At 37.1% G+C, this 26664-nt stretch overlaps 1 protein-coding gene across 1 annotated transcript in view; it reads left to right on the top strand.

Moving 5' to 3' along the window:
• LOC100019538 (myelin P2 protein) overlaps positions 1-26664 on the top strand; it is a 32509-nt gene continuing 5845 nt past the window's right edge. Inside the window, exons 1-4 of the mRNA XM_007486905.2 lie at positions 1-160; positions 20733-20838; positions 24306-24478; positions 24919-25020. Of these exons, the coding sequence (XP_007486967.1) occupies positions 20766-20838; positions 24306-24478; positions 24919-25020 (348 nt within the window). The 5' untranslated portion in view covers positions 1-160; positions 20733-20765. The remainder of the gene's footprint in view (positions 161-20732; positions 20839-24305; positions 24479-24918; positions 25021-26664) is intronic.

The following is a 26664-nucleotide window of genomic DNA, read 5'->3' as shown; positions in this document are numbered from 1 at the left end:
TTGGAAGAGCAGTTGCTTTCTCAGTCGAGAGAAGTCAAAGAGAGAAGGTTGAATAAGACTTTCTCCAGATTTTTACCTATTTTTCCTGCTTATAACTGGAAATCCTTCCCCCCAACATTTCCCAATTGAAAAAAGACTATTGAAGAGAAACCCGAGAAAGGTATTTTGAGTCTCTGTCATACTTTACCTCAGCTCCTGTTGCCTTGCGCCTGAACTGTGGCCAAAGGGCCAAACCCAGGGTCAGCCAACCTGACTATCTCTCAGGGGGCTCAGGCTGCCAAAGCCTGAGTTCCCCCCAGACTTGAGGAAGGATGGAAAAGGGTTTTAGATAGAGACAGGGACCCCCTTTTTCCCACTATCTTTTCCCATTCCTTCCCCTGCCAGTTATTCCTTTGTATTACCCTGATAGAGTTGACATTACAATAGTTATTTTCCCCTCCAAGCTGTGAATCAAGTGTGAATGAATAGATCAAGGGGAGAGACATCTTCCTAAGAAGAAGCCCATTGGTCTCTAATAGTGGAGAGGGGACAAGAGGGACAAGAGCAAATCTGGGAGAGCAACCATAGTTAAGGAGGGAAGTCAGAAGGAGGAAAATCTTCAAAACCTCCTCTCCTCTCTCTGAGCCAACCCTAAACATCAGTTGTCCTCTCCTAGATCCTGTTCTCTTTACAATCCCCAAAACCTTTTCTCCATTACATCTTCTGTCTCCCATGAACCCCACTTTGAGAAGGGAGGTCTCTACTTTTTTTCTTTCTCTCTATACTGGAAGACCAAACCTTTCACTCAATACAGGTCCTCAGTTCAAATCTGGCCTCAGACACTTCCTAGTTGTCTGGAAAAGTCACTTAACCTCAACTGCATAGCCCTCATCACTCTTCTTCCTTGGAACCATTACTCAGTCTAAGACAAAAAGTAAGGATAAAAAAAAAGAATGGAAGGAGTTTGCCTAGAAATAGTGTCCCATGTGAAGTGCTCACCAATCAGGGTCTCAGAGATGACAGGGCAGGAGTTCTGGGGCTTAAAGGGGTTGATTGAGCCTTCCAGAACTTTGAATAGTAAAATGGTTAATGAGAAGATAGCCAAGAATTTCATGCTCAGTACTGCTGGAGAACTACCATGTCACTCCAAATGATGAAGGGAACTAGCTAAGAAATTGGTGCTTAATAAATTCTTCTTGAATTAAATTAGTCAAGAGAAGAACTCTAGTTTCCAAATTTCAAAATGCTCCTGTCTTTATAAGTAATAATGTATCAAAGCCCAAACAGGTTTTAACAGGATATAATGCACTTGTATCAAGAGTTATAAATGGTTGTTGTCTTCTACTCTCCAGTCAGCACCTAAAAATGAGGCTTCTAGCATAGGCTGACTCAAATAAATTGTGCCTAAGACAAGCTGCTTCTTCATGTTTAGCAGTAGAGGGATTTCTAGACATAATCACATGGCCTCCTCTCTCCCCATGACTGTCAAAACTGATTTAATCCCTTAGTGTTTAACTCCAAATGACAGGCTCTATCAAGGTTGTGGGCCAAAACAACTGTTCTCCCTTCAGACGTTTCACAATGTCTCTTTCTCAAGTAATAATGACTTGCCCAAAAAAGGTTTCCTGGCATGGGGCCATAGTCTATCACGCTGACTCCTCTTGAAGGAAATGACACATTATTCTAATTGGGGAGCTGTACAGTGTTCAGAGAGGGAAATTATAAATGGAAATCATGATTGGAGAAGAAAATATGGTGACTCAAGTAATACAAAGGTTTTATTTTTCAGCCTTCAAGGGCGGGGTGGGTAGAAACAAAAAGCCTTTAGCGTAAAAGATATAACAAAACAATAATGACTGATTTCTATAAGCTGGACAAGGGAAGCAAATGTCATTAGAGTAAAGATATCTTGTATAACCTGGTAAGGCAGATTTCAAATTACATAGGAGAGGTTATAAGTCTTTATTTCATATTAGAATTTAGCTGTCATTAATATTTTTACATGATTTATTTATTTTTTTTCCATTTGAATTAGTTTATTTAGTCAGTTGAGAACATTATTCCTTGGTTACAATAATCACATTATTTCCCTCCCTCCCCTCCACCCACCATTCCCGAAGCCAATGCACAATGTCATTGTGTATTACTTGTGTCCTTGATCAGAACCTATTTCCATGTTGTTGATGTTTGCACTAGGATGTTCATTTAGAGTCTACATCCCCAACCATATCCCTTCAATCCATGTATTCAAGCAGTTGTTTTTCTTCGGTATTTCTACTCCCACAGTGTTTCCTCTGGATGTGGATAGGGTTTTTCTCTTAGATTCCTCCAAGTTATTCAGAATCACTTCATTGCCACTAATGGAGAAGTCCATTTCATTCGATTGTACCACAATGTATCAGTCTCTGTGTACAATGTTCTCCTGGTTCTGCTCCTCTCGTTCTGCATCACTTCCTGGAGGTTGTTCCAGTCTCCATGGCATTCCTCCACTTTATTATTCCCTTTAGCACAATAGTATTCCATCACCAACATATACCACAGTTTGTTCAGCCATTCCCCAATTGATGGGCATCCCCTTGTTTTCCAATTTTTTTTGCTACCACAAAGAGCTCAGCTATGAATATTCTTGTACAAGTCTTTTTCCTTATTATCTCTTTGGGGTACAAACCCAGTAGTGCTATGGCTGGATCAAAGGGCAGACAGTCTTTTATCGCCCTTTGGGTATAGTTCCAAATTGCCCTCCAGCATGGTTGGATCAATTCACAACACCACCAACAATGCTGTCATTAATATTTTTAAAAAGAAATCTTGACTAGGTTCATATATTTTCTGTCTACCATTATTTAGCTATTTCATGGACCATAAATAACTTGGAACATTGCCAGTGCTACTTAATTTTTGGACAAAATTCAGTGCCTGGCACAATATCCTGTACATAGTAGGTTCTTAATAAATACTTACTAATTGAAAACAAATAATTCCAGAGGAATTAATTGAATAGACTAATTTTCTTCACTAATTCATAAAAACATGAGCCCCAATAATTAAGGTACCAGTGAATGAAATCTTGGAAGTTCTGTCCATAGGTCTCATGGAATCTTAGAACTGGAAGAACTCTCAGAGGTCATCTAGTACAATCTATTCCTAGGCAACATTCCCCTCGTCATTTCTTATAAGTGGTTATCCAGTTGCTGTTTGAGGCTCTCATATGATTGGTGGGAACTAACTTGCTAAGCATTGAGTCAAGCCATTTCACTTTTTGTTCAGTCTTTTCAGTTGTTTTGCATTCATCATGATGTCATGGAGGGTTTCTTCAGAAAGACACTGAAGTGGTTTGCCATTTCCTTCTCCAGTTCATTTTACAGGTGAGGAAACTGAGGAAAACAAGGTTAAATGACTTGCCCAGAGTCAATCAAGCTAGTAAGTGTCTGCGGCCAGGTTTGAATTCAGGCAGATGAGTCTTCCTGATTTCAGGCCCAGCACTGTATTCACTATGTCATCTCACTGCCCTCCTTTCATACTGGTCTAACTGGTAACATGTTTTCTGAGGGTTGTGCTGAATTGTCTTATGTTGGCTGCTCACAACACTGATTTTTTCCCCCCTAGTGACACTGACCTACTTGTTGCTATTGCTTTCACATGACACTTCACTGTCTAACTATAAAATTTCACTGTCCGGCCTCCATGCAGGGAATTCTCTCCTTCCTCTTTTCTACTTCTTGCTTCCTAAGCTTCCTTTGAGAAGAAAAGTCCTACCAGAAGGAAGTCCTTCATGGTCCTCTTCAATTATAGAACCTTCTCTCTTTCTTTAAATCTCCAATGTATTCTGTATATATCTTGTTTGTATTTAGTTGTTTGCAGATTGTCTTCCCCGTTAAAAGTTGTGAGCTCCTTGAGAGAAGGAACTGCTGTTGTTGTTGCTTTTTTTGTATTTTTGTCTTTGTATCTCCAGCAATTAGCATGGTGTCTGGCATAAGTTAGGTATGTAATAAATTCTTACTGATTTGATTTCATGAATACTCCACAGAAGGAAGACAAAAAGAACAGAAAAAAAGGTAGAAAAGAAGGGAAGATCGAAAAAGCAAAAGGAAGTCTATCCATTCAATATTATATTATGTTTCTGTCCCAATCAATGAGTTACTTCAGTTCAAACTGTTTGATAAAAGGCAATTCTCCTAAATCTTAGATTGTTTTGGGGTAGGTAGCAATATTCCTTAGAGTCAAATGTCAATTGCTATGATTACAAAAAATCATGAATTACTTGTTCCATCTTTCCACTGCCAATTGACAAAGAAAATATAAAAAATTCATTTGGGACTGTACTATTTCAAAATCTCACATAAACTCTAAGTCTTAAAATCTATTGACATGACATACCCTTTGATCTGGGAATACCATTAATGGATCTGTATCCCCCCAAAATAATAAAAAAAAATAGAAAGGGCATACCTGTACAAAGATATTTATAACAGCTCTTTTTTTTTTTTTTAAACCCTTACCTTCCATCTTGGAGTCAATACTGTGTATTGGTTCCAAGGCAGAAGAGTGGTAAAGGCTAGGCAATGGGGGTCAAGTGACTTGCCCAGGGTCACACAGCTAGGAAGTGTCTGAGGCCAGATTCGAACCTAGGACCTGCCACCCAGCTTCCCCCTATAACAGCTCTTTTTTGGAAATTTAGGGAATGACCATTAAGTGGGAAATGGCTGAAAAAACTGTGGTACATGTTGGCAAAGGAATACTATTGCGCCATAAAAAATGATAAACAAGATGATTTCAGAAAAAGCTGAAATGATCTGCAGGAACTGATGCAGAGTGAAATAAGCAGAACTGGGAGAACATTGTACGAAATAACAGCAATATTGTACAATGATTATCTGTGAAAAGTTGGCTACTCTCAGCAATGCAATGATGTGGGGCAATCTTGAAAGAGTGAGGACAGGGAATCCTATCCAACTCTAGAGAAAGAGCTGTTGGAATCATCTTTCCCATCAGTGTATTTATAGTTTTATTTTGGGGTCTTGGTTATGAGTTTGTTCTTACAATAATGACCAATATGGAAGTGTGCTTTGCAGGACAATAAAAATAAAATTAAAAAAAGAAAGAAAAATAAATCTACTGACATACCTTAAAAGGATTTTTAAAAATGGAACACTGAAAATCTTGGCTTGTTGGAAAACCAAGAAAAGAAAAATGAAAGATAAATGAAAGAGGGGAAAATCCAAGCCTGAAATGTTGTCTTGTTGCATTAAAAAAAAACGACCAAATGGTATACTACAAAATTTCACAGTGATAGATCTCTGACAAAAAAAAAACAGAAAGAAACAAACAAAAAACAGACATTTAGCCTTGATCCAGTGGTTGACTGTTTATCATTGATAAGTCATTTGTGCACAGGAAACCTGGTTTATCCATGTGGATAGCTGACCTATTGCATATACCTATAGGTATTTGAGGATAACTTTGATTATGAGCCCTATGTAGACATATCACATCCCTTCTATGACTTAGCTAAATTCTAAGGAGTTGCTTAAGGTACAAAGAGATTAAATAAATTTCCTAGGGTCACAGAGCTACTAACTGTTAGACCTAGAATTTGATGCCAAGCCTTCCTGATTTCAAGCCCAAGACTCCATTTACCAGACCACACAGCCTCTGTAAAATTCCATGTGATTTCAAGTTTTTATTTATTATTAACAATATAGAATTTTGGAGAAGAGAGAGATTATTGTTGACAGGGAAAAAATTAATGGAGGATGTAAAACTTAAGGTAGACCTTTAAAGTTACATAGAATTTCAGTATTCAGGTAGTATTGAGTACTGAATGTGGAAGGCTTTCCAGGGAAAGGCAACAGTATAACCATAAGTATGGTGGCAGGAAAGTTCATTGAATTTGGAGGAGAAATGGGGAGTAGAATATGTGTTAATGAATAGTATAAGATAATGCTAGAGTACATTAAGCAATCTCATGAGTACCAGGCTAAAGAATATGAACATATTTGGATGCATGGGTGGGGGCTCATGAGCTATATAGTTTTAGGAGTGATGACCCAGCGAGTAGCTTGGATCTCTGACCAACATCCAGGAAAAACTTACTTGTGAGTAAGGGAAAGCAGAGGGAGGAATACCATTGGTTGTGACATTGGATAAAAACATTTTGAAAGGCCTCAGATACAAGGCTAAGGAATTTGATTGTATCTAGACACATCTCCCCCCCCCCCCAGTTGTTTTTCAGTCATGTCTGATTCTGTGACCCTATTTGGGGTTTTATTGGCAAAGATACAGTTCTCCTAGATTATTTTACAAATGAAGAACTGAAGCAAAAAGGTCTAAGTGAGTTGCCCAGAGACAAATAGCTAGCAAATATATGAGGCCAGATTTGAATTTAGATTTTCCTGACTCCAGACTATATTAGAGGGGACTCAAATATGCTTTAGGTTCATATTAAAAGGACATAGAGGGGTACAGTGAAAAGAAAATTGACTTTGATGTGAGGACCTCAGTACAAATCCCCACTTTGCCACTTACTATCTCTGTGACTTTGGGCAAGTCACAACTTCCTTTGTCCTCAGTTTCCTCATTTGGACAATGTAGAGGTAGTTTTTAATGTCACTTCTAGCTCTATAAACATTATCCTGATACTCAGGGTTATTACCAGGGAAGCATTTTCAGAGTTCCAGTTATCACATTGCTTTGAGCATAATAGGTATTTAATAAATGTATGTTGATAGACTAAATAACTAAAAAAAAAAAGAAATAAACTAGCAGTGTATGTAGGATGAATTATCCAGTAGATGAGATTGGAGAGAAAGAAACATAATCATTACTCACTAAATGATTAAAAAGCCCTGGGGGGCAGCTGGGTATCTCAGTGGATTGAGAGCCAGTCCTAGAGACGGGAGGTTCTAGGTTCAAATCTGGCCTCAGACACTTCCCAGCTGTGTGACCCTGGGCAAGTCATTTGACCCCTATTGCCTACCCTTACCACTCTTCTGCCTTGGAGCCAATACACAGTATTGACTCCAAGACGGAAGGTAAGGGTTTAAAAAAAAAAAAGCCCTGTAATTTTCTTTTTTAAGTTCCTCAAAAACTGCCTGATTATGAACAGCTCATTAGCTTTATAATTTTCATTTTTTATAATGATGGATATGTCACTAAACCTATTTTCTAAGCCAAAGAGTCAGTGTATATGTGTGTTTGTGTGAGTATGTGGGAATCCTTTCAATCATTTTTTAATCACTTTAAATGCCTTCTAATTTATTAGTTACTTCTCTATTACCTAGAAATATGTACAGGTCTGTTTCATTCTTAAAATAAATAAATAAATGAACAAACAAACAAACAAATAAATAAATAAAGCAAAAGCCTCCAATTTATGCTGCCATGTCCTCAAACTCTCATTCTGTACTTTTTTCTTTCACAGCTAAACTCTTAGAAAAAGTTTCCCACCTTCATTTCTTCTATTTCCTCACTTTTCACTTACTTCTAAATCTTTGACAATCTGGCTTCTGATCCTGCCACATCCCTGAGACTATTCTCTACAAAGTTATCAACAATTTCTTAAATGTTAAACTCAGTGTCCCTTTCTTTGCCTTTATCCCTCCCAACTTCTCTACAATGTTTTACTTGAACACCTAGATAATTTTTCATCCCTGTGTTTTTGTAGAACTGTCTCCTGTTTCTTCTCCCACTTCTTTTTAATCTCCTTTTTAAGATCATTATTTATGAAATTTCCCAGTGCTCTCTTTTCCATGTCTTCTCACTGGACAATCTCATCAACTACTATGGATTCAACTACAATTATCATCTCCACTCAGATTACTTTTAAATCTATATGTTCAGCATCAGACTTTCTCTTGAATATTCAGCTACCATTGGACATCCCATTGGTTTGCCCTAAACAACATATTTAAAATAGAACTCATTACATAATCTTTTCCACAAAGCAACTGGACTTTTATATTTCCCTATTCCTATTGAGAACTCATACATTCTTCCAGTCATCCAAGCTCAAAAACTCAGTCTCAACCTCATTCAAACTTTCTACTTTCTCACCCCTTAGATTGAGTCAGTTGGCAAACTTTATGAATTGTACTTCCACAATATCTGAGACAGTCATCCTCTTCTCTTCACTCTCAAAGCCCTAGTCCAAGTCATTATCACCTCTCACCTAGATCTTTTGATGGTTTTTAATAGCTTTTTGTGTCTTGGCTGTCAATCTTTTCCTTCTTCAATCCATCTTCCATGAAGTGAAAAAAGTAATATCCTGAAGCACAGGGGATACTATGTCATTCTTTTGTAATCTTTTCTGGCCCTTATTACCTTGAGAACAAATACAAACCTCTCAGCTTGACATTTTAAATCCTTCCTAATTCAATCCTATTTAATAAACATTAAATGTCGACTGTTATAAGATACTTGCTACCTGCTCTTAATGAGTTTACATTTTACTCAGGGAATTCAATATATTCTCAAAGAAGTAAATATAAAATATAAATGGTAATAAAAAGTGATTTCAGGAGGAAGAGAATGATAATAAATTCCAGGTCAAAAGGAGCTGTCAGGAAAAGTCTTGTATCAGGAGATAACACCTAAACTTTGAAGAAAGTTAGGGATTCTGGGAAGGGGAAGTTAGAAGCAAATGCTTACAGAGGTGGAGTAGGAAAGGGTAGCCCCTTATACTGAGGTACAAAAGTAGAATGTCACGCATAGAGAATAACTAATAGATCAGTCTGACTGAAAAGGAGAGCATTTGAGGTGAAGTAATATGAAATAAGATGGAAATGACAGATGTGTCATTGCTTGTAGAGGGCTTTAAATGCCAGTTGAAGGATTTTGTGTTTTATTCTAAAGACACTGATGATTCTTGAATAATGGGGTCAGATCTCTGTTTGAGAAATATCAATATTCAGCTTTATTAGAATGGATTGGAGAGGGATGAGTCAGAAACCAGGAAGGACAAATAATAGAAGGCTCTTGAAATAGTTTAGGCCAGAGTTAGCAAGGGTGTTGGTAGAGGCACAGTGAATGAAGTTGTGAGATGTTGTGCAGATAGGATCAATGATCCTCTGAAACTGGGTGGATATCATGCTAGCCTAGCTTTCCTTCTATATTTCACAGTTTTCCTTCAAACACTCTAAATTTTAGCCCAAATGGCCAACTTTCTGTTCCTCAACTCTCCATTCCATTTTCCATTTCTGTGCCTTTGCACGGGTTGTATTGAAAGCCTGAAATACACTTCCATCCTCACCTGTGTTTCTTGAAATCTTTATATTCCTTCAAGGGCACAGTGAGTTGGCTCAGTGGATTAAGAACCAGTTCTAGAGATGGGTTCCAATCTGGCCCAAGATACTTCCTACCTAGGTGACCCTGGGCAAGTCACTTAACTCCATTTGCCTGTCTTTCCCTCTGTTTTAGAGTTGTTATGGGGACAGAAAGAAAGATCTTTTTTTTTTTTAAAGGAATATAGGTAATGTGAAGATTGGATTTAGCTATTCCCTGATATAACAATGAAGATACTTAGCTCTTCCTTTATTGTGAAGATTAAATTGTAACCCCCTGATTGTAACAATGAAGGTTCTTATCTCTTCCTTTATTGGGAAGATTGAATTGTAATCCACAATCTATTTTTAGATTCTAATCCCCAAAAGGTGATAACTCAGTATTTGAAGTATATGTACACATTTTAACTACAAAAAGTTGTTAACTAACTACAAAAGGTGAACTAACCAAAAAAGGTGTTAAGTAACCAAAAAAGGTATAATCTAACCAAAGAAGGTGTGAACTAAAGAGTGGGCAGTCCTGGAGAGGAGTGTCTGATGTGATTGGTAGACATGAAATTTGGGGGAGGTGACAGAAGAGAAAAAGATCTTTAAAAAGAGAACCAGAGGCCAGAAGAAGAAATATTCGATTTGATTCTAGTTAGATCAAAGTACTCTCACTCGGAGGAGAGACTGGAAGATGGACACTCAGACTTGGCTGTGGAACTGGACCCCTGCAGGAGACCTCAGACTGCTTTCCTTTTAGACAGTCACCATTGGTGAGTGAAAGGCTAACTTAGTAACTTAGTAACCCTGCCTTTCTAGGAGGTTTACACCTCCAAGAAAGGGAGGGCCTTAGAATTTCTATCTGGCTCTAAGGAAGCCAGATCTCTCTCTCCCTCTCTACACTTTCCTCGCTTCCTTAAAATCTAACCTCTATTATAAAATAAACTACCATAAATTACATTTTACTTTAGTAATTCATTTTAGGATTTAGAAATTAAATCCCTGGTAACCACATATTAATATATTTCAGTCTCAACCACAAATAAATTTAACAGTAGGTAGGTATTCCCTCTGGAAGATAAAGTGAATTGTAATTTAGTTAAAGTAATTGGGGATGTTAAGCTTGGAACAAAGAAGTGTATTGTATGTATGTGTGTGTGTGTGTGGAACCTTGATAGCCTTGTTCAAATATTTGAAGGGTTATCACATAAAAGAGGGATAGAACTTGTTCCATTTGACTCCAGAAGGCAGGACCAGAAGCAATTAGCAAAATGGCAAAGGCAAGTTTAGGTTCAATGGCAGGAAAAACTTTGTGATGATGAGAATAATCCAAAGGCAAAATACTCTTTCTAGTTGGTGGTAGGTTTGCTCTCCTTGGAAGTCTTCCAGCAGAGATTGAGACATATTTTTTGTAGAAGGGATTCCTTTTGTGTATTGGGTGACCTGGATGTCCAATGAAGTCCCTTCAAACTCTCAAATGCTGTTTCTGTGATTCTGATTAATTCACAGAGACTGAGAACAAGGTTTGGCTGGAGCTATAATTTAGTCTTCTTTTCTGATCTCTCTATCTTCCATTAAGCTGAACTCAGTGCCTCAGCAGATTTGCTAAATGGGCTGGGTCAAGTGCCCTGGTTTTATATAGGCTTTCCAAACCTGCATGATACTGCTACACTGGGTAGCACTTGCAATTTATGAATAAATTGAAATAGCTCCAAATATGTTGGTAGGAAATATCAGGTAGATGTGGTTTATGTTCAAATTGCTATTAAGAACATTTCCCCTACAACTATATTTATTAGCTTCTTAGGCCCAAATTAGGAAAGAAACTTCAGTTCAGGAACACAAAACACATTTGCTCCATGGTATTTCACTTAGTGAGTGTATTGTTAATCATTACCTTTAATGTTCCTCTTTGTCACATGGGAATTATTGATTTAGTCACTTTAGATTACAGCATGGCAAAGTTACTAATTTGGAGAGCTTTTATCAAGTTCCAGATTTGTTTCTAGTTGAAGAATTCACACTTGATTGTAATTGTTGGATGGAGTAGAAAAGGAAGGTAATATTCACGGCACCTTTTTAAGTTGAAACTCTGCCCAGGAACTAGCATCAAAATCATATAGTTTTACAGTGTCAGAAGTATAAAAGAGGACACTTAGCAATCCTCCAAAGATCCTCCAGAGGCTAATCTCCTTATTTTATAGTTATTTGTTGTTGGTGTTCAGTAGTTCAGTCTCATGTCCAATTCTTCATGAACCTATGGCCAACTGTCCATAGAATTTTCTTGGCAAGGTATTAGAGTAGACTGCCATTTTCTTCTCCAGAGGATTAAGGCAAATAAAGGTTAAGTGACTTGCCCAGGGTCACACAGCTAGTAAATATCTAAGACTGGATTTGAACTCAGGTCTTCCTGACTCCAGACCCACTAGTCTATCTACTGAGTTATGTGAGTTACACAGCTGACTCCTATTTAGAGTCACAGATGAAGCCATCCCAGAAAAACCATGATTTGTAGCATTCTTTGCTTTTAATTAGCTAAAGCATTGCCATGAGTTGAGATTCTGCAAGGATTTCAGGAAAAGTCAAATATTCCACAAAGAAGTGAGAAAGAATAAGTCTTAGGTTTAGAATGAATGAGATTCAGCATAATTCTCCTAGTTGGATCAAGGATATTTTCTTAGAAAATCTCATATTGGCATACTGCCTTGGCATCTGATTTTACTTCTGCTCTTTTTGCCCTTTAGCATTCTTCTTTCTATACACAAATACTCAAATGGGTCTAAGGTTTCAATGTGTTTTTTTTCCCTCCAATAGTACTGATTTTGCAACCCATCAATGTCAGCTTGTCCAAGTGACTCTTATTCATAGCCTACCACAAGTTCATCAAAGACTGTCTCCCTAACATGCTCGTGATCAACATCACTTTCAAATGACAGTGTGAAGGTACCAGAAGGGTTCACAGGATACCCCTCTTGCTTATCATGTGACCAGCTCATCTTCTTTTGTAATCATACATATCTTTGATGATATTTTTACTCATGTTCTTCAAAGTTTCTTATTTCCTTTATATTGCAGTTTACTCATTCCCACCATGCCCCTCACTATTGCCCTCTGTGTGATTCAGTTTTAGAAATATATTGCTCCATGACTCATGGTCATACAGATAAACAATAGGAGCTCTGTTTCTGGGTGGAGTTTAGGGTCCTTAAAGAAGCTTTGCAATTTCCTATAGGCAATAAAACTACATTTCCTCCTGCTGTTTAATATTGAGTCTAATCTCATTGTCTGTTTCTACTGTCTGTTTAAAGTGGTCTATCAAACTTTAGAACATAATCTGAACAATAGGCATTCTTCATTCACTTGATTTTTCCTTTGAGGATGATTAGATTAGACTCTTTTGATTAATTATTACTTTTTTCCAAAAGCTCTATAATATTTTGGACCTTGATGTGAATAGCATGATGTCATGTAAAAGCAACAGAATCTAGAAGACTTTACTATCTATATGGTATCTCTCTTCTACTTGGATTCTGTACTAGGTACACTCTGTGAAAATGGCAGACATCTTTGTTGAACACATTCCCCTGTTTTGTACACCACCCAAAGGTGATCAAATGAAGTTAATCTCATCTCATGGGTGTAGTTTATTGTCACTAAATCATACTGTGCACTTAGGGAGCTTCCCTAAGTTATTTAATCTTTCAAGGAATATTTAATAATTTTCATTTTTGTACAAGAAATATCTTGTTGGAAGAAAGTCTTCAAGGTAGTATTTTGTTCTAACAAATTCAATGCCTTAAAAAAAATAATTGAAAAATAATGAGCACAATAGGATCTTTCTACATTTTTCTGTCAGTTTTGTAATGTTTACTTCCCTTTCACTACATTCGTTTTCAATCTTTATAATTTGACCTTGACTTCAGCATTCATATCAAACTCTCTTTAAAGTTGTCAATGATGTCTTCATTGCCAAATCTGATGACTTCTGTTCAAAACTCATTCTCAATCTCTGCAACATTTGATTCTTCTGATGGCATTCTCCTCCCATAGACTATCACATCTATAAAATTTATCAATTTGGTTGTTGTATTAAAATATTCATTAAACTTCCTCCCTCCTTCCTCTCCCCTGTTAGAGAAGGCATCACTTGATGAAAAGAGATATATGTATATAAAGCCATGTCTTACTTATTTCTCTTTATCAGTTCTTTCTCTGTAGGTAGACATATGCAAACTTGTTTGTCCCTCAACTAATGGACACCTCTATCAATTTCCAATTCTTTGCCACTGCAAAAAGAGCTGCTATAATTATTTTTGTACACATTAAGTTCTTTCTTTCTTGTCTTTGCGAGAATAGACCTAGTGATATACAGAGTGAGCAACAGTTTAATAACTTTCTGCATATAATTCCAAATCACTTTGCAGAATGGTTAGACAAATTCAGGTTCCATAAACAGTGTATTAGTGTAGCACTAGCAATGATCTCAAGCTAATTCCCGTTGCCAAGACACATTTTTAATGCCAATATTCTTTGGCTGTTGCTAGATAGCTGTGAATCATAAATGCCAGAATCTCAGATGAATTAAAATGCAAGCTAAACACAGAGCCATAGGAAAACATATGGTAGGTGCAAGTAGGCTCCAATATATTCACTAATATTGACTTATGTACAAAAAGTGTCATAAAAGCTATAGTGTCCTGGTGAATGTTTAACAGTAGACTTTTTTTGGGGGGGAGAGGAAACATGTGTGCCCCACACAGTTTTGTTTAATCTGCATTATTAACATTGTCACCAACTCTTTCCTAAGACACCATCAATAAAACAACAAATCAAGTCCTGATTTGCAGTATTTGCCATTTTCAAAGATGTAAATACTCACTGGAAATCTAGCAATTGCTTCTGGTAAACTAGCTTGAGTTGAGTTTATTAAAAGATTCAGGGATGTGTAATTAGAATTTGTACCATTTGAACTACATTTCCTAGCATTCCTTGAGTCCTTATGTTTTGAAGATAAGTTTATGTAGCTCCGCCCTCTCTCTCTCTTCTCCCATGTGAGCTATCTGGGAAACTGCATTTACTGAAGGCTGTCCCTTTCCTCTACTTCAAGTGATTATTAATAAATCTTATAAAATATAATACTTGGAGCATTGGATATTAATTTTTAATTTTACAGGGACTTCTCCCTTCTCCAACAGATTTTTCCCATTCTTGTTCCAATTTCCTTTTTTATGGTTCTTTCTATTCCTTCTCTACTGGTTCTTTCTCTGAAGCTGACAACTCAAGTCTCATCTGCCCTTAAAAAAAGTATCTAAAATCCCAGCCAGCTATCATTCTGTATCTCCCCTCCTGTTTTTAGCTAAACTCCTTTAAAAAACCACCTACACTCATTTCCTCCACTTCCTCAACACTCACTTTCTTCAAAACTTTCTGCAATTTTGTTTTTACTTCATCATTCAACTGAAATTGCTCTCTCTAAAATTGCCAAAAGGAAAATGGCGAATGCTGGAGATGTTGTGGGAAAATAGGTTCAGCCATTTGCTGCTGGTGGAACAGAGAACTGGTCCAGTTATACTGAAAAGCATTGTGAAATTATTCCTCCTAAGCTACTAAACTATGTATACCTTTTGACCCAGAGACATTGTTAATAGACCTATATCACAAAGAGATGAAAAAAAAGAAGAAAAGAACCTATATGTTCAAAAATACAGCTGATAATTCTTTTTTTGTGGCAAAGAATTACAAACTAATACCAACCAATTGAGAAATAGCTGGAAAAGTTATGATATATTACAGAACACCATTATGTTGAAGAGAAGGAAGATGAAGGGGACAATTTCAGAGAAACCTGGGAAGACTTGTATGAATTGGCTCAGAACAAAGAGGGCAGGACCAGGAAAACAATTTATACAACAACATTATCATAAATATGAACAACTTTGAAAGAGTTAGGAACTCTGATCAACACAATTTCCAGCTAGGTAGGAGTCCAGAGGACTCCAGAAGAAACATGCTACCCATCTCCTTTTATAGAGGTGATAGACTCAGGATGTAGAATGACTCACATATGTCTTTTTATTATAAAATATTTTATTTTACCAATTGCATGCAATAACAAATGTCCATATACATTTTCTGAAGTTATATGTATCATATATATCTTGCACTTGATCAATAAGAAGATTTGTTTTGCTTGGCTCTATGTGATTGTAGCAGAGGCTTTTTTTTTTTCTCTCAACAAGGGAGGGAGAAAAATATATTTTCATTGAGTGGAAAAAAATAAAATTTAATTTTAAAAATTGCTAATGATCTTTCAGTGACCAAATCAAATGGTCTTTTCTCAGTCTTCAACTTTCTTGATCTCTCTGTAGAATTTAATATGATTGATTACGCTATCCTCCTGGATACTCTCTCCTTTTAGGGTTTTCATTATTTTCTCTTGGTTCTCCTCCTACCTATCTTTTTCAATCTCCTTTCTTGACTATTTACATCCATGTCAAACTCTTAATGGTATAGCTGCTTGAACAAAAATATTTATACCTGTTCTTTTTGTGGTGGCAAAGAGTTAGAAATTGAAAAGATGTCCATCAATTCGGGAATGGCTGAACAAATTGTGGTATATGATGGTGATAGAATACTATTGTGCTATAAATGATGACAGGAGGGTTTCAGAAAAAGCTGGAAAGACCTACATGAACTGAAGCATAGTGAAATAAGCAGAAACAAGAGAATATTTTACACAGTAACAGCAATATAGTGAAATAATCAACTGTGAGAAACTTTTCTACACTCAGCAAGACAGTGATCCAGGGCAATGCTGAGGGACTTATGACAAAGAATACTATCCAACTCCATAAAAAGAACTGTTGGAGTTGAATGCAGATAAAAATATGCAATTTCTTACTTGTTTATTTGCAGTTTTGTTTCTTGATTTGGGCTTTATATGATTAATTACAAAAATGAATAATATTGAAATGTGTTTTGTATGAAATATATGTATAACCCAGATTGAATTGCTTGTGAGTTCTGGGAGAGGAGGGAGAGAGACAATTTGGATCATATAATTTCAGAAAACTTGTTTGTTATTACATGTAATTGGTAAAAAATAAAAAAAATAAAAATAATTTTACTTGGCTTTCTGGTACCATAAACAAGAAAAACAAATAAATAAATAAACTCTTAAAAAAAAAAACCCTTACCTTCCATCTTAGAATCAATACTGTGTATGGGTTTCAAGGCAGAAGAAAGGTAAGGGGTAGGCAATGGGGGTTAAGTGACTTGCCCAGGGTCACACAGCTGGGAAGTGTCTGAGGCTAGATTTTAATCTGGGACCTCCCATCTTTAAGCCTGGCTTTCAATCTACTGAGCCACTCAGTTGCTCCCATGCTCAGTCTTTTGAAATGGTAGTCAATATACTTTCACATCTTTAGCAGCATTAATTTCCATTTATAAACATATTTCATAAAAGTTCTTAGAAAAAGATTATATATTCAGAAATAGTCTAAAAGTAGTAGGGTGAGTGCTAGATATAAAGTGAGAAATATTTGGGTTTTGAATACTGCCTCTGACATTCTGTGACTATAGACAAGTGACTTAAAATGAGTCATTTTTTTTTGGAGTTTGCATATGTTTCCTTTACTGTTCTCTTCTGTGTTTGTCTGTCTCCATAAAAATTCTTTAGAGTTAGTTGCTTATTTTTTGTTTGCTTATTTTTCCTACCTTTTTATAGGTAGGTTCTGTTTTCTGGGAAGTTGGGGTACCTCTTCAGTCATTGCTTGAAGTTATTCTCAGTTTATTTTCTGGGTCTGAGGGCTGAGAGCTCTGGGAGCCCTTCCCCCACCTCCTGCTGATTCAATTGACCCTTGATATGCTGATAGCTTAAAGACTTTCTTCAGGCTTGGGTGTGTGTAATTAGAATCTGCCCTAAGCTTTAGGCAGAAAGATCAGTACTTATTACCATCAGTCACCCCAAACTGTGTACTATGTTCTTATCCCAAGCCCAGTTTGGAAATCTTGGCCTCTCTTTGGGCCCACACAGTCCCCTTCAGCCCAGACTGCCCTGGGCTCAGACTCTGGACTTCTTCACAGGTTTGAAATTTCAAGGGATGTGGATTGGCTTGGACCACTATTTGCCCAGGCAGGATCTCAGAGTTTGAATGTTATATTGTACTTAGGTTCAAAACCCGGGACAGCAGGTGTGTGTGTGTGTGTGTGTGTGTGTGTGTGTGTGTGTGTGTGTGTGTCTTGTTCTTGGTTTGTTCTATCCTCCTTGCTACAGCCTCTTGCTGGCTCTGCTCTCCTCTCACCTCAGTTCCCCAGATGGTCTCTGTCTACCTTTTGGGTTTTTCTTTTCTAGAAAGTTGTTTCATACTGTCTCCTTATTGATTCTTTCACTCCTATTTTAATCTTGTCAGAGAGGATTCGCATGATGACATAGAGCTGTTGTAGTTACTCCTCCATATTGCCCCAAAAGACTTTTCAATACAATCAGAATTACTTTAGCTCCAACCTTAAACACTTTTCAGAAGTCAACACAATTCCAACTACAGGATTTCAATGAAAAGGTTGATTTTTATGGCTAAGATTCTTAACTATAAAATTCAGTTAGTGTTCTCCATCTCAGAGCAATGCATTGCTTTCTGGGACAAATGTGATTTCTAGGTTTTTAGCCTACAATCACAGATCCTTTATGGCCCAGCCATTGCCAACCTCTGAGGAAGCCTTGACTGAGAGTCAGCAACTTTTCTTTGATTTACTATAAAGGATTAGTTGTTTATTTCAATCTTTGCCTTATTGTTTCATTCATTCAACAATTATGTAATTGACTGCCTACTGCCATGTTTGCAAGGCAGGATGAGGTGGTACAAAGAAGTATTCATGGAACCTTAGAGTTGGAAGAGGCCTTTGAGGTCTTCTAATCCCATCTGTCCCCTAATCATGAATCCTGCCTACCACATACCTGGCATATAGTGAAATGAGTTGTTGGATGAGATATCTCTGTTTAGATCTAAATCCTATGGTATTAGTTATCTTCTACCTGGGGACCTCCAGAAATAAGTAATGCTTTCTTTTCTCCTCCCCTCCCTCTACACAAGAATCTCTGTAGGAAATAAAGTTTTATTACTTAAGAGCTTTATCATATAGTAGTAGAGATGATCTGTTACAAGTAACCATAAACTAGGTAATAGATGAGACTCTATTGATAGCATCTATGAATAGAGTGCTGGACTTGGAGTTGAGAAGACCTAAGTTCAAATCTGGCCTCAGACACCAGCTATATGCTCCTGGACAAGTCATTTAACCCTGTTGGTCCCCATTTCCTCATCTGTAAAATGAGCTGGAGAAAGAAATGGCAATCCACTCCAGTATCTTTGCCAAGGAAACCCAAAATAGGGTCACAGAGTCAGACATAACTTAAATGATTGAACAGCAAACAACAACAGATAGCAGACCATTGGACTCTTTTCCAAAATGAAACCCCATAGCTTAACTGCTATGTAGGAGGACATTTTTGTTGAGATTATGAATTGAAATGGGAGAACAGTAAAAAATTCCTTTTATGGCTTGGGTTTTTCTTTAAGTGTCCCAATATAAGTATCTCACTCCCTCTCTGAGAGGGCACTGCCATTTTACACAGTTGGTGCAAGGCAATTCAGGCGATAGTGTAGGAGCAGTTACTCTCCAGCCTCTTCTTCCCTCTGCACTCAATAGCTAGGTGACTATGGACAAATCTCTTGGGCTTCAATTTTCTCATCTGTAAATGATCTCAAAAGTGCTCTTCCAGTCCTGGGATACTGTGATTCTAACTCCAAGGCAAGGCACAAGAGATTTTAGTGTTTGTTGTTGTTCAGTTATTTTCCAGTTATGTCTAACTCTCCAAGACCCCATTGGTGTTTCCTGGGCAAAGATCCAGGAGTGGGTTGCCATTTCCTTCTCCAGCTCATTTTGTAGATGAAGAAACTGAGGCAAATAGGGTTAAATGACTTGTCCAGGGTCACATAGCTAGTAACTGTGTAACAGGATTTGAATTTAGGTCTTCCTGACTCCAGGCCTATGGTTCTATCTATTGCTCCACCTAGCTCCCTTATCTTAGTAAGGAGTGCCAAAGACTTAAAGAAATTAATCACTAAATGGTCAAGGATGTGCCCACAAAAGAGTTAGAATTCATGGAGAATCTGATCATTTTACCAATAAGGAAACTAAAGTTAAGAAAGTTTAACTGACTGCCAGAACTTGTACTCAGGTCCCTTGACTTCCAATTTCACTGCTTTTCCCATATATAGCATATTGTTTCTGAGCTTTGAACTTCACTTTCAACAAGCACACCTTGTATTCTCTGTTCTTTTACTTATTCTGTTCTTTTCTCTAGAAATTCATACTCTTTGCAAATCCTTTTCAAACCTTAAAGTGTTAGACAACTACTAGTTATTGTTATGCCTACTTATTGAAAACTTAACCCTCCTCAAGCTCTTGGCTTAACCACCAAATCTCAAATTCACGACAAATGGTGCAGACTCCTATTTAACTGAAACTGAAGCCATCCAATGTGAGCCCCCTCTATCCCCTTTATCCACCTCATAACTTAACAGTAACTTCATCCAGTTTTTCATTCTTCATTCCTATTTAGTAGTCTGCAAATATATAAATGAGGAAGCAAAACTTGTAGGAAGCTGTAAGGTATATGATCAAATATATAAATGAGGGATACCTGTTTCTGTGAGATGAAAATCTTTGTGGTAGCTAGACCCTGTCATAGGGGATGCTTCTTTGCCCATATGGGAGCATAGCTCATATACTATACTTAGTGCCTCCATTGTCTGCCCACTCTGCTTGCCTAGAAAATGTGAGTTATGTCAACTCCCTCCTTCATGAATGAATAATCCTTATAGTACTTACCAACCTTTCCCTACCCCAGCATATTTCAGTGAGGGGTAGAGTTCTCACAATGTAAAGGGATTCGGCTTCCTCCTTCTTCCCTTGGACTAAATTCTTGAATGTGGGGAGTCAGGATCTGGTGTCCCGAAGGGATTTTCAATTATTTTCTCCTTTACTAATAATTGTATTTTATACTTGTATTAAACATGTGGAGGAATAAGTTTTTCTAAACTACTATGGGTCAAAAAAATATTTAAAAGTGGGTCCAACAAAGCTTTCTTTTTCCCTTTCCTCTTCTTTTTTTTTCCTCTTCTTTAAAATTTCTTTTGCTTTAGCACTTAGGTGACTCCTTTATCATTAAAAAAAAAAAACACAACACAAACCCTATTTTGGAGAAAAATGAGAATGTGGGTGGGATCCTCTTCGGTGCCAAATAAATGAATGAGCAGTGCTATGAAGTGGAGGTTCTTTCATTGCCTTGCCCTGACACTGCCTTTCCCCATTGGATGTTGGTGATAGTCACATGTCCAGAACATCTTTGAAAAGATGCCATTGAAGCTGCTGCAATTCAAGTTATTCTGCCTTCCACTGAGAGCTGGGACTGATTTTCTTTTCCAGGGTCACCATTTAGTGCCCAACAGATCCAGCACCATGTGTAACCGATTTGTGGGAACCTGGAAACTGGTCTCCAGTGAAAACTTCGAGGATTACATGAAAGCTCTGGGTGAGAAACACTGTTTTTTAAAAATTTTGTTTCAGGAGAGTCTTCTTGAGAAAGTAGTCATTCATCTCCTCATTCTCTAGGACAAATTAGTGCATCTGTATGTAAGGAGGTTGCTGAAGTAGGATGCATCAAACATCGCATAATGATTTCTTGCCTTGGTTCTTTGCTCTTTCTTTTATTTCAAAATTCTTAAAATGAAGGGGAGACATTTAGAAGCTTTGTCAATCAACTCATCTATTCTCATTTGCCACTTGGATTTCTAGGGACCAGCATACTCCAGAAAAAAAGGAATGGAAATAATATTAAATGGCCCCAAATTGAAGAGTTTGCTGTTTGCCTAGGCATAGCATGTTCACTATCTGAGTTAGATTGATTTTGCTTGTCCTCTTATTCAGCAATGCAATTGTTTGTATAGGGGAATTCTAGATAATTACCAATTCCTAGGAGAAACTACTCTTCTTTGTCCCTACCACTGGGTTCCACATCATTATCTCAGCAGTTTATGCAAGGACAACCAAAAGAGTCATTCTTTGGTTAGCTATTTTCAGAGGAAGACAAGATAGAGGTAAGAGGAAGTAAGAATGGAAATGATGGTATATAAGTGTAGAGAATACTGAAGGAATAGTGAATCTGTCTTCATTGATTCCAATGTCCATATTCTCTTTAAGAGTGGATTGTAAAGCAAAATCAAGGTACACTACCTGTCATAAACTTATGCTTCTTTTCATTCTTTAATTTTAAGAAATAAGTCCTTTTGACTGCCCAAATCTGTTGTCTCCATAAAGTCATGCAACTAGCTATCTCCATCTTCTCTCCAGGAAGAGGAGAGAATCTGCTCTGATTTAACAGAGTTTTCAGAATGTTTTGTGACTTCTGATTGTTCCTGTCTACAACTGCCAACATCTGCTTCTCACTTGGGATAGAATAAGATGGAGTTTTTATCCATTATGGGATGGTTAATGCAAAAAGATTTTTTTACTTCTAACCCTAATTGCTTCATAGGATCATAAATTTAAAGCTAAAAGGGACCTAATAGATCATTTAGACCATCTGTATCATTTCAGTCACACTAGAGATGAAAACCAACTAGTCAATGTTCACTTTATTGTAACTTTACAAATTCTGAAAGAACTTTTTTGTTTTACCTGCTTTATAATGTATGTGGTCTTGAAGGCACCCAAACTTTTGGTTAGTCTATTAAATGTTAATAAAGGCAGAGATCATGAGTAATAATGGCAAGGTGATGAATAGTAGCCATAGGAGTCTCAGAGTTTTAAAAAATGTTATCAACATAGTGGCTAGCTATTAACTTCAGCTGATATAATGTTGCTGGAATTTGAAAATGGCTATCTTGGCACAGTCTGGGGCACTTCTAAACTACTTGCCAACTTTTCTGTGGCAGTGCATCATCAAATTTACAATAGAAATCAATGAAAGAGTAAGATTTACTTTACTAAAAGTCTTATAGTTAACTTTTCTAAGACAAAGTTCTACCATATCTGCACTCACTATCTCTGTCACTTTCTGTACCAAAGAACCCTTCTCTGACCCTGACTTTCCAGTGCCTATTGTTTCTAGGAACTCTTTCCATTGCTTTTGTATTTGAATCATCAATACTTATCTAGGTGTTTAGAACAAAGTAGTAATGTTTTTAATCTCCTTTCTTTGTTCCTTCCTTCCTTCCTTCCTTCCTTCCTTCCTTCCTTCCTTCCTTCCTTCCTTCCTTCCTTCCTTCCTTCCTTCCTTCCTTTCTTCCTTCCTTCCTTCCTTCCTTTCTTCCTTCCTTCCTTCCTTCTTTCCTTCCTTCCTGTCTGTATCTTCTCTAATTCTTATTTCACCTCTTATTCTTTAACTGTGTGATTTTTCCCATGCTCAGTTTATTATATTCTCTCTTCTGAAAAACTCATCAATTTTCATAACTCTACAATTAGTTGAGTAATCTAGTCTGATTAATGAGTGGCTGAGTCCCAATTCCCTCATTTATGAAATGAGAGGGTTTGAAAAGATGTCTCTAATACCTTCCAGCTCTAACATTCTGGGTTCTTAACATATATTAGGTTATTTTACCTTTCTTTTCACCAGCCAATTTATTCTTTCCACTGCCCCCTTTGAACTTCCTTCTGGTTATTCCCACCTTTGCTATTTATTAAGGTCATGTTTTAATCTTATATTTTGATACTATAGTAAAGAGGTATAAGTTTATGTAGTGTTCCAATTGTGTTACTATAAATCTATACCAGGTGTGCTGTAGGGATGAAACTTTTTAGTGTAGTTTCTTAATTGTCCTTTTATATAGTCCTAGATATCATGAGAAATACTAATATTTATTAGTAATAATGTTTGACAGATAATATTTGGTTGGCTCTTTAAGATTTGCAAGCACTTCATATTGTGTTATCTTGTTTGATCTTACTAATAGTCACATGAGGTAGGTGATAGAAATTTTTAATGCAAAATGTATATTTTTAAATAATTTTAAATACAGGGGGCAGCTGGGTAGCTCAGTGGATTGAGAGCTAGGCCTAGAGATGGGAGGTCCTAGGTTCAAATATGACATCAGCTGAGTGACCTTGGGCAAGTCACTTAACCCCATTGCCTAGCCCTTATCACTCTTCCTTTGGAACCAATACACAGAATTGGTTCTAAGCCAGAAGGAAAGAGTTTTAAAATAAACAAACAATAAGCACACAAACAAACAAATACAAAAGAACTGAGGGTCAAGGAGCTCACAAAGCAATGAGTTTTTGGAGACTGCATATGAACTCTCATCTGCCTGATTTAAAATTGAGCATTCTATCCACTTCTCCTCCTCCTCAAGACATTCCTTTGAATTTGGTTAACTTATCCATCTCCATGTGCCTCATGGCTTCTAATTCCTATATCCTTTACTGGAGACAGTGCTTTGTACACAGTAGATACTTAATACGGGTTGTTGAATCAATGTAATGTTTAATGCTTTAATCCATACAATAAGCTTTAGCACTGATTCCTTTACTTGGATTTATTTATCACTCTCATTTTTTTTCTCTTTGGGCATTTGTAATTCCCACAGAGGGGATAAATCTGTCTTAGGGTGGTGAAGAAAAGTAATTAATGCGACTGTAAGCTAGAATTTTTTAAAATTTAGAATGCTTATTCTACTGAAATGTATTTCTTTTTGTGTGTAAGGGTTTTGAAACCAAGAGATCTTATGCTAGGCTTTTGGAAGCTCAATTCATTCCTGAAAATTGGATTTTACTGAGGGTATGAGAAAAAGAAATCTACAGAGATGATGTTTTTTAGGAGATGAAACACTGACAGGAAGATTTCTTCTTTGGTAAGGTTATGGTTCCTGTCCAACCTATACCTGTGTCACCATGGAAACATTCACAAAATAAGAGGAGAGCCTGGCTAACAGCCTTCTCTTTTGAAAAAAGCAAGTATTTTTCCTGATAGTCCTTAAAATTCTAATGTTGTCTGATTTTCAGGGGTGGGTTTAGCCACCAGAAAACTGGGAAATTTGGCCAAACCCAGTGTGATCATCAGGATGAAGGGTGATATTATCACCATCCGAACTGAGAGTACTTTTAAAACCACAGAAATTTCCTTTAAGCTGGGTCACCAATTTGAAGAAACCACAGCAGATAACAGGAAAACAAAGGTGAGAGGCTAACTTTTTTCTACTGTGTCCCTTATCAACCCAGGGAGAGGTAGCAAGATCATGTCTCCTTTCCATTGTCTATACTAACTACTTAACAATGCACCCAAAGGGAAGTCTTTATTTATACTCAAAACTGCTAAGCCTCAAGTGACTTATTCATGGCAATGATTCAGTATGAGATAAATTACCCATTTTTAAAAACAACCCTTCCCTTTCATGTTAGAATAAATTCTATGTATTAGTTCTAAGAGTGGTAAGTTCTAGGCAATGAGTGTTAAGTGATTTTCCTAGGGTCACCCAGCTGAAAAGTGTTTGAGGTCACATTTGAATCCAGAGTCCTGGCTCTTCCTATCCTCTGAGTCACCTAGCTGCCCCACTAAATTTTTTTTTTTATTTAGCTCAATTCCAAGCAATCCAATTGTGTGACTTTGTCTTTGCAGACAATTATAACCTTAGACAGAGGAGCACTGAATCAGGTTCAGAAATGGGATGGCAAAGAGACTACAATAAAGAGAAAGTTGGTGGATGGAAAAATGGTGGTGGTAAGAGTCTTTTCTCATTTCTAAATACCGAAAACATAGAAGTGAAAAATGATGAATTTTAGTGATATGACATCAAAGATCTTTTGTATGGGTAGAATTTCCTTCCATTCTATCAGATCATTGCCTCACTAAACTTGCAAATCTTAGAGAATTTCCTGGTGCTTGAAGAGGTCAGGTGACTTGCATACAGTGTCAGAGGGCACAATTTGAACTCTTATTTCCTGACTGCAAAATAAGTATAAAATAAAATCCTTTTTTTAGTCATTTATTTGTCAAAGTACACTTTTCCTTAGAAATATAAAAATGAAAGATCTAATGCAAATGGGTGAGAACTAAGTTAGATGACAAAATTATAGTTGACTTAGTCAGGGATACAACTAGAATATTTAAACCATTAAGACCATGCTCCTGGAGCATTATCCTAATAAATTCTTAAGAATGAGAAACAGAGGAATCTCAATAAAGAAACAGAGGACTAGGTAGCCTCAGTTTTCCTTCCAAATTAAAAATTCTCTGATTCTACTTCTTCAGTCACTTTCAGTCATATCCAATTCTCTGTGGCCCTATGTGTAGTCTTCTTGGCAAAGAATGGTTTGCCATTTACTTCTCCAGCTCATTTTACAGATGAGGAAACTGAGGCCAACAAGATTAAGTGACATGCCCAGGATCACACAGCTAAGAAATATCTAAGGCCAGATTTAAACTCAAGAGGCTGAATCTTCCTTACTTCAGGCCCAGTTCTCTCTCCCCTGTGCCACCTAACTGCCCCTCTCTGATTCTTTAGTCCTATTACAAAGTAAGGTGAGTACAGATAAGCCTCACTCATCTAGGCTCATGGAGGGGAAGGAGAGGCTGAATTAATAAAGCATTTGAATTGTAGACTATTTGAAAAGAAACTGCTTCTTTCACTTTCTAGAGAACCCACATTTTATTTTAGAGGCTAATAAAGTGCTGACCAGTTGAGGTCAGTGGTGATCTTTTTTTAATTACTAGGTAAGACTAACAAAATTGGCCAGACTAGAAAATTCACAGTCTCATCCAAGTGTAAAATTCTATGGTTTTATTATTTGAGATTATCTTAGATATCAGATGTTAATGTGTTCTGTTTGTTCTTTTAATCACATGAAATATGGGAAACTTGTTTATCTTGTGCATTTAATTAGAAATCCTTTTCAACAGTTTTCTACTCCCCATCCCCAAGGCCTGTTCACAGCCCTTCTTGCCCATTCTTGCACATTCTATAGCATTGGACTAGGCGGGGCCACCCTTTCCTCTGTGAGATTCTCTTCTCCCTTGACTTCCATAGCACCGACTTATTTGATTTCTGCTTCTATAACCACCTGTTTTACGTCTCCCTTTTGATTTTGCTTCTGTTTCCTACCTTGTAAATTCCCTATATTTTTTGGCCTCTTTCATCTCCTCTTTTTGCTCTTTCTGTCTCTGCCTTTCTGTCTCTCTCTCCCCTCAGACCAACTCCTCTATGACCCTGGGTTTAAAAAAATGTCAATATGGATTCTGTTAAATTATTCGATGAATGCATGACCTCGGGCAGCTCAGATCCTTTCTGGGTCTCAATTGCTGACATGCTGATCTTCCCATTCCATATCTCTGATCCAACATTCAGTGGCTCCCAAAAGCCTACCA

Source organism: Monodelphis domestica, chromosome 3 (assembly GCF_027887165.1).
Source record: "Monodelphis domestica isolate mMonDom1 chromosome 3, mMonDom1.pri, whole genome shotgun sequence".
Taxonomy (NCBI): domain Eukaryota; kingdom Metazoa; phylum Chordata; class Mammalia; order Didelphimorphia; family Didelphidae; genus Monodelphis; species Monodelphis domestica.
Note: the sequence above shows the minus strand (reverse complement) of the source record. Positions and strands in the feature narration are given on the sequence as shown.